Source organism: Capra hircus, chromosome 7 (assembly GCF_001704415.2).
Source record: "Capra hircus breed San Clemente chromosome 7, ASM170441v1, whole genome shotgun sequence".
NCBI lineage: Eukaryota > Metazoa > Chordata > Mammalia > Artiodactyla > Bovidae > Capra > Capra hircus.
In genome coordinates this window covers 68,212,251-68,221,951 of record NC_030814.1, presented here as the reverse complement: position 1 = coordinate 68,221,951, position 9,701 = coordinate 68,212,251, and the positions used below count along the sequence as shown (strand labels likewise).

Below are 9,701 nucleotides of genomic sequence, written 5' to 3'. Positions count from 1 at the left end.
TTCTGGCCACTGCTGTGTCCCTCACAAACTTCAGAGTTTCTGTAACATTGCAAGTAATCTATAAAGGTTTAATAAATGATTAAATAAACCAAGTGCCTAGGAAGAATTTCAAAGAGTTTAATTAACAGAATGACACTGATATTAAATGAAAGAACATTGGTTAAATACTAGACTTGTGATGAAAAGATAAAATAAATGTTTTACAAGATGGTTTTACAGGTTAACCAAGTACTTACATTGACCTTTCTAATAGAAAGATTTTAAAAGGCCAGCAATACTGTTCTTTAATTCAACATCAGCTCACGAACTTGTCTCATGAGACAGAGTCTACACTGGCTCCTTCATGCTCATGAAGACGCAGGGCCAGGGCTCTGACATACAGAGTCAGAGCCAGGGGTAAAGCCACGTTTATCCAGTCATACCTAAGAGGGGACAACAGACCGTTGACGGGACTGAGCCCTGGACTGGACAAGTGAATTAAATTCACTTACTGTTCAAAGTACCATGGTGATGTTCTGTTGCTAGTTCTATTAGTGGTAGAGAAATCAAGATAGTGGGGTGGGGGGGGGAGTAATTTGATATTAAATCTGCTGTGTAGCAAGCTAGGATTTAGCTAGAGGTCTCCTTGATCCTACACCCTCTCTCACAGCTCCACCACTTGAAGGCAAAAAAAAAGAGTAGAAAATACAGAGGTGGGAATAGAAATCACAGTTTGCAACAGGTGTTAGGGACTGCCTGTGCATATTACCTCCATATTTGTCAAGGAACTTGAATAGCAAATTTTGCTTTTGCCATCTCAGAAGTGATTATAAGGCAACTGTTAGGGCTTGGGCAAGTTCACAAATGCCACATAGCTCTTGAGAACTAAAGAGGCAGATTCTGAACTAACCTCAGGACTAATTCTTTTCACTTTATTGCATCTAATCACAACAGTCCCTCTATTTGTGGGTAAATTCAAAATCAATATTTGTTTTTCTTTGCACTTTGTGTTCCTGGATGACAAATACATAAATCAAACACTCATTAAAAACAAAAATCAAACTGATTGGAAAGATAATACCTAAGACTTATCTAATGATATTGTTAATAATAAGATTATTAAAATTGTTTAATTGATAGTGTCAGTTTGGGCAGTTTTGCTTCTTTTATCTATGTAATCACAGCAGTGTCTAAAACTAAAATTTTACCTGCCTCTAGATAAAGCTCTCACTTTTTAGGTACAGGTTCTTTCCCCTCATTGGTGGAGTTATTTCCATGTTCAGACAATTTCCTTATGTAACACTATAGGAATAATCATAAACGAGTAGCAAAAGCATTGAGTTGACATGCCATGTAAAGAAACTGCTTGTCAGTCTATTGACATGCAGCAGGTATGAGGTATGAGAATACCCAATGTCTAACCTTTGATAGCAAGATAAAGGTTCTGTTCCAAGTAGTGGTACCTCAACAATTGAGAATCCAAGTCTCCTTCTTGTACGTTAATCAGAGGAAATGTACTTTTTCCTAATTTCACATATTCCCAAAACACTGTATCATTTTGTTCATGAATATAGTAGTTCCTGAAGACTTCATAGTAATTCATTTTTACTGCTATTGTTCCAAATCAAGTCTCATACTAAAATGATTGATAAACTTGGGATGTGAGATGAGATAGTTTATGTCAATGTTGACAAAAAGGATAAAAGGACTCATATATAAAAGGACCATAAGAATGTTACATTTAATGTGATAAATTAGGATGAATAAACAGGATGGAGGAGAAACGTCACAGGCATAAGAAAGAAGAAAGACATGACTAGACTTAGTTTGGGGACCCTGTAAACAGCAGACAAATGAAAGCAGAAGAAAGGAAAGGAGGGATAATATAAAAGCTGAAAGAGTTGTGGTCATTCCTAGACTTTCCCCTTTACAACTTTCTCTAGGCTCAGTCCTAATTGCATCCTGCTCCTCAGAGCACCTGTGACTTCTTTATTGTGGAAGCTGTAAATGAGGGGGTTCAGCACAGGGGTGATGATGGTATAAAAGGCTGACACCATCATGTCCTGCTCAGCTGTGTGGTAGGAATCTGGAAGCATGTAGGTGTAGATGGTGGCACCAAAGAAGAGTAACACTACAGTCATGTGTGAGGAGCAGGTGGCAAAGGCCTTCCTGTGGCCCTTGGCTGAACTAATGCTGTGGATGAGGTGCAGGATGAGGGCATATGAGCTTGAGATAACCACAATGGGGATGAGGAGCATGAGAATACAACATAGGTACATGAGCATTTTATACAGGGAGATGTCACAGCAGGAGAGCTTCAGCAAGGCAGGAGCCTCACAGAAGAAACTCAGGATTTTTCTGGAATGACAAAAGGGAAAGCTCATGGCTATGGGTGTGAGCAACAAACCATCCACCATTCCTAGGAACCAGCATCCAGACACCAGGCATTCACAGACCCTCTGGTTCATCAGCAGGGGATAATGGAGAGGTCTGCAGATAGCAGCATATCTGTCATAGGCCATGGCAGACAGGAGAAAAGTCTCAGCTCCAGCGAGCGTCAGATAGAAGAACATCTGGGTCCCACAACCTGAGGGAGAGATTGTGTGATCTCCTGTCACCTGGCCCAGGAGCATCTTGGGCACAGTCACAGATATGTACATGAGGTCCATGAGGGAGAGCTGGCTGATGAAGAAGTACATGGGGGTGTGCAGGCGGGGCTCCAGGTGGACGAGGATGATGAGGAGGGCATTCCCAGCTAGGGCCATCAGGAAGAAGATGAAGGTCACAGTGTAGAGGAGGAGGGCATGTTTGGTTTCACCAAAGAGCCCCACAAGGATGAAATCAGTATTCAATGTTTGATTCTGTGAATTTTGATTCCCTGAGCACATGGTTACAGTTCTCACTGAAGAAGAAAAGAAGAGCCATCACTTTTAGAAATTTCATATGCACATATTTGTTTAAGATTTTTCCAAAAAAGTACTTAGAACTATTTTTTTTTTAATATGAGATTGTACTGATGTAAAATCAAATGTTCAAGTATCTGAAAGGCCAGGTTACACTTTGGCCACAAGTTTTGAGGAGATTATGAAATGGACCTGGGGAGGTGACAACTATACCAACAGACAAGTTGTTTACACTCTGTAAATTACTTATTTTTCCCCCAAACTGAGAATATAAAAGGACTCATCTCATAGGATGATTAGAAAACTAGAGTAAGAAACACGCAATAAGTTTTAACACAATATGAATATAGAATGAAATCATTCACTAAAGCTCCCACTCCACTTTTGGACACAGTAGGCCATCCAGGACTCAGAAGTCAAAGCTGGTGTGAATGTCAACATTAATATTGTTAATTGTACTAATATGTTAAGTTCACTGAAATTTGAAATATCATTAAATATTCTTCTGTCATGTTTCCATTAATTCCACTTCCCTTACTAAACATTTCAATTTACTCCACTGTTTCTTGCACAATGAAGCTCCATAAAGCAGGACCACCATGGGTGTCAGAGCAGAGACTGCCCAGCCTGACTGTGGAGAGCAGCTCTAGGTGAAGACCTCTTGCAGGACAGAAAGCAAGAGGGGATCAGTCTTATACAATATGGGAGCCAGATTTGGTGCAGGACAGAAGGGTGCTCAGTATGCAGACCTTGTACAGAGCAAGGAGGGCCATCAGGATACAGAGCTGATAAAGGCCAGGAGTCCAGGAATGTCCTGCTTGCTTCCCTTCAAAGCCCCAAGATAACATCTAAGGCATTTAATATGTTGTTTCATTTAGACAAATGATTTTTACAGGAATTTTTTTTAAAAAGTAACATATGTCCTGAATAGCAATTATTTTAGTTTAGAATGAATTGAATAACATTTTTTCTCATGCCATTTATTCTCCCCAAACAGTGTCTAAAATATTAGATATTTCATGCACAGTGAATGAGTGAGTGATAGGAGTTAATAAGATTGGATGGAGTAGCAGATTTAACCACACACAAAGCTGCAACCCAATCATGATCCCTCCAGTCCTGTATCTCAGTTTTCTTAGGAAACTAATAAAATTCTCTTGTCTAAAAATTATCAGTTTTGTTCAACAACTGCTTTGCCTGAATATTTCAGTTTTCAACTTTCTGAATTATACTTAACCTAATTATCCTATACTTATTTAAGATAGGGATAGTGTTCTAGGTTATGGAAAGTTCAGGTGCTCAATGAAAGACTTTTTATCAGTCTCAAGGTTAGAGAAATTTGTATACCAGTTTAAAGAAATTTGTAGAGGAAAAGTTCACATAATATCTGAAATACATGGATAAGTGTAATGTAGTGAACTTAGAGCAAAATTTAGAGTTTAGAACTTAGAGCAAAAATAAATAAATAAATAAAAGTGTGTGACTTCAGGAAATCTAAAGTCAGAATTACATTAAGGATAGCAACAGAAATCAGATGTCTTTGCTCCTTACTTTGTTTGCTCCTTTATCAATTTCTGAGGAAACATGCTGACAAGCCACATCCCAGGAATGAGACAAGCAAATAATATAGTGCATATACCTTTTAAGTCCTTCCTGTTCCTTCAGAGAGTAAATCTGAGCCACACCAGCGAAGCTGCTTTTACAATTCCAAAGCCAAGGCAATCATGTTTAAATTCAGGGGAAAAAGTGGGAAAGTTACGTCATCAGTTTTTTCATATTAGGGAATTGGGATAAAATTTTGTTCTTCAGCCCTTCATAGCATTAAACAAGCATAAAAACTAACAAGACTGGAGAAGCAAGGAGGAATTTTGAAGTTTCTTATTTATTCATATTACCCACCCTCAGCTCATCCTTGGAACTCTGCTTTTTTTAAGGCACTCTCATAATCCACCATTTTGTTTTTTGTTTTCCCATTTGTTTTACCAGTTACATTGTATATTTCCACTCATTGTATAAATGGGAATTGAATGTGTTTGCCACTTGGGTGCTGCACCTATCAAAAAGCAATCTTCCTTTTCCAAAAGGATATTGTACATTAAGTTTAAAATATACTACTCAGATTAAAATCACATTTTTCCTTTTTCATGCTTATTTAAAATGTTCTCTTTATAAATATAAATCTTAATTAATACTTGAAGATGCAGGTGTTGTATCTTCAGTTCATATCTCTTCTCCATGCCACATGGCAGATTTAAAAGCCCATTATTGCTTTATATGAAACACTTATTCAATTTGTATTTTCTAATTGTGTATCTAAGTTCATTAATATGACTCTCAAACTCAAAGAAACCTGAGTTTAAAATGTTATCAACAACTCAGCTTTCTGATTCTGCTCAGTTTCCTATTTTCATGCAATTGGGATAGGATAGAGGAAGCCAGATGGCAGCAAAGGGGATTTTATAATAGAAAAAAATTTTTTTGGTTTAAACTTCAGAACTGTTGTTCAAGTATTACCTTTACTTCTAACTGCACAATCTTAGTAATGCCACTAAAATCTCTGGGTGTCAGTTCCTCAGAATCAAACAAAAGAGGCAACATTTAGGTACCTCCTATGCGTCTGTGAATCTCAAGACATCTATAGTTCTAATGTGCAAATGTGGTCTAAGCTTTCTCCATGACCAGGTGATCTCCCTTCCCCTTATTCCTAACCTCAAAGGCTCAAAGATTTCCCTTGAAGGTCTGCTGCATCAAACTTAGAATACATAATTCATAAATGGAAAAGGCCATGAAAAAATAATTAATATTTACCAGTGCTGACTTGGTTCTGGGCACTGTGCTAAACCTTTCTCAGCACGTCATGGGTACAAAGACTGAATAATTCATTTCAGGCCCCTGTCTGATCCTGCAGACAAGTAGGTCCAAACACCAGGAATAAGAATCAGCTCTTTACAAAAGCCCATCTTGCCCTCCAATTTTATTACCCTTAGGTCTCTGGTACCTTCAAATTGAACCCTTCTTGTATCCTTCCTTTCTGTGAACTTAATCCCTTGGTTTCTGTCTAAATTCCAGGAGTCCCTACATGTTCAGCTACAATGAAAACTTCTGCATTCTCTATCCTCCATCACTGAGAACACTCACACATTTGCGACATCACAGTGCATCATTTGTACTACTCTCATGGGCTTTATATCACTTATTCCTGTAGTTTAGTTACTTATTTTTAAATTTCAGCAAAAACTCCACATAAATTATGTGTTTATAATTGAAGTTAAAGAATTTAAATTCTGTGTAGATAAGAAAGTTTAAAATGTAAAACAAATCTTTTTAAAATTTTTATTTATTTTTGACGACATTGGGTCTTCATTGCTGTGTGCAAAATTTCTCTAGTTGCAGTGAGCAGGAGCTACATTTTAATTGCAGTATGAGGTCTTATTGTGGTGGCTTCCATGTTTGTTGAGCACAGGCTTCAGTAGTTATGGCGCATGAGCTTCACTGCCCTGAAGCATGTGGAATCTCCCCTGACCAGGAATAGAATCCAAGTCCCCTGCATTGGCAGGAGGATTCTTTACCACTGGTCCACCATGGATGTCCTAAAATAAATCTTTAAAAATCACAGGTAGAGAGTTAATATATTTGAATACATCAAGTTGTGAAATTCTCTCTCAATAAATTTTAATTAATATGATGACATCATTAATGAGCTGTACATATGAATGTTTTGTGCACATTTTACCTCAATTAAGGTAAGGAATCAGTGGTAAGGAATCAGACTACCAAGAAAGGAGTTGCGGGATGGATTCTTAAGTCAGGAAGACCTCCTGGAAAAGGAAATGGCAATCCACTTCAGTATTCTTGCTGGGAAATCCCATGGACAGAGGAGCCTGGTGGGCTACAGTTCATGGGGTCACAAAAGAGTCAGACAAGATTTAGTGACTAAAAAACAATAAAGGTTCTTCTATAACCACAAATATAAAAGGATTCAATAAAATAAAATGTCAAAATAGTCAATGAAGAGCTCTGTCATCCTGAGTCCCTGACAGATTTTTGGTGAGCAAAGCCCCAGTCCCACTGAACACACTCAGAGTGTGGGTACCTCATACACACTTGTTTGTTGAAAGTCAATGGTGCACTGGGATGACCCAGAGGGATGGTACAGGGAGGGAGGAGGGAGGGGGGTTCAGGATGGGAAACACGTGCATACTTGCAGCAGATTCATGTTGATGTATGGCAAAACCAATGCAATATTGTAAAGTAATTAACATCCAATTAAAATAAATAAATTTATATTTTAAAAAAAGTCAATGATAAGTTGAAGTTGTTTTTACTCCAGCGCACAACATTGTCCATTACGATTGACCCACCCCTGTACTTATAAGTGCAATACTGTCTCCCCTTAATCCTCACCTACCTCCCTTTCTTTTTTCTGCTTTCATTACACACATCAGCTTCTAACATAATGATATTATGTTGTTTTATACTTGATAGGCAAATGGGTTTATTTTATTGTTTTCCCCTAGCACAGCACTATGACTGACATGTAATACATACTTATTAATATCTGCTGAATGAATAAATAAATGAAAGAGAGAAAAGGAGAGAGGAAATTAGTGCAACCCTTCCAGAGGAGAATTCAGTACTCTCATAAATTTGAAGAAGTTATTACTAACTTAAGACTTCTAAGAAGATTATACAAAAATATACATCATAAACACTATTATAGCCATGAAAAATAAAGAAGAAGCCTAAATATTTAATAAAATAAAGTAGATACATCAATAACCAATATTAATACTGATTTATTTAAAATATTTTTAAAATAAAGTTAAGGAGAAAGATACATTACAAAATGACCAGTGTGATACCATTTAGTAAAAACCTCTGTTAAATATTAAATTTGGACACATGCATACAATAAAACTATTTTGTAAATGACAAGTAAGGTGCATAACTTCTATAAGGAAAGTGCTCTCTCTGAGAACACTGAGGGGAGATGATCAAAGAGGACACAGAGCTTCAATGCATCTATAATGTATGTTACACATTTGATGTATCTATAATGTATCAACTTGAAATAAATATACCAAAATAATTTGATTTTTTGAAATTGATTTGGAACATGATGGACACTGTATATGCATTTGTCAATAGCTATTCTTTAAATGAATTTTATACACTTCTTGAATCAAAAGCTTAAACATGGGTAGCTTTTCAAGTTTTCAATTTGCATTAATCCAATTTTCAAATTTTCAGTTTACATTAGTACATGCTGTTTTTTATGCCTTGCATAATCCCATGTTCTTTCAACATGTTATTGAAAGAACTTAGACTCCACAAATATACAATGAACATTTCTTACACTTTCTCAGATACTGTTTTGTCTCATTTATGTCATTATCTCTTATAGGTGGTGGGGAAGTCACTCAGTTGTGCCTGACTCTTTCTGACCCCGTGGACTGTAGTCTACCAGGCTCCTCCGTCCATGGGATTCTCCGGGCAAGAATACTGGAATGGGTTGCCATTTCATTCTCCAGGGGATCTTCCCGACCCAGGAATTGAACCCAGGTCTCCCGCATTGGAGGCAGATGCTTTAACCTCTGAGCCACCAGGGAAGCCCATCTATATGCTATGTTGGCAAGGCACTTTCTATTATTAAAACTGGAAACTCTCATTGCCCTAGTTCCCAAAGTAGCTTACAAACTCTTTGAGATAAATGATATGAAAATGAAATCAATAAACAAGCTTTCCTATAAGAGATAGGAAATCAATAAACAAAAGGATAGGAAAAAATCATAATAAGAGATACGAAAGTTCCTATAAGAGATAGGAAAGTTTGTTTATTGATTTCATTTTTTATATCATTTATCTCAAAGAGTTTGTAAGCTACTTTGGGAACTAGGACAATGAGAGTTTCCAGTTTTAATAATTGAAAGTGCCTTGCCAACATAGCATATCTTTTAAATTAAAAAACTGAAAAAAAAAGATGCTTTTTTAATACTTGACTATCTAGTAGACATTTGAAGTAAATTGAGTTTCCCCATGCCCAGCCTCCTATCCACCATCCTTTCTGGAGATCTGAAATATGGTTGTGAATCTTACTGAAACCATGGCTTGCCTCCAGAATCCCTGAGGAACATGATCTTGGGTTTGCAAACTAAACTGAAGAGATGCTTTTCTAATTTTTGATCATAAGAAGTGAGTTGCTGGGCAAATTCTCTCCCCTAATAATCAACAAAAGAGCACAAAATGCACTATTTCACTGCTCTGTTACATGATTGAAGATTATACAACAAGTTTACAAGTGTTTGTTCATGAAAACTACTAAAATCTGTGTAAGAATAGCTTGTTTGTGGTGTTTTGATCCAGGCTGTGTCCATTGCCCACCTTCAGCTACTTTGAGTGGTTGTTCAAAAAGGACAGTGAAACAAGGCAGTGAAAACCAACAGCTTTGCCACTGCTTGCTAAAGAGGTCTCACATAATTAGACAATTGTTGTGATCTTAGTGCAAATGAACCCAGAAGTCTAGTAGCTGCAGTAATCTGGGATGTGATCCAGCCCAGTGCATAAAATAGATGTGCAAACTAGCAAGATAATTTAGAGGGCATCCCAAGAAGAAAAACTGACATAGGAGCTTTAAATTTTTACACATATCCTGTCTACAACTTGGCCCTCAGAGAAAAGTGAAAGAAATACTCATCATACATCCCAGCCTTTGGATCACAACCCAAGGGACCAATTTCTGCTTAAACTTCACTAGGAGGACTAAGACATCCAGCATAGTTTAGGTGCTAGGTCCAAGCTAAAAGCAAAGACAAAATATGG

At 37.2% G+C, this 9,701-nt stretch overlaps 1 protein-coding gene across 1 annotated transcript; it reads right to left on the bottom strand.

The window, feature by feature from the left end:
- LOC102178724 (olfactory receptor 2T3-like) lies at nucleotides 1,893–2,867 on the bottom strand. The gene has a single exon (XM_018051657.1). The coding sequence runs from the start codon at nucleotides 2,865–2,867 to the stop codon at nucleotides 1,893–1,895; it is 975 nt and encodes a 324-aa protein (XP_017907146.1).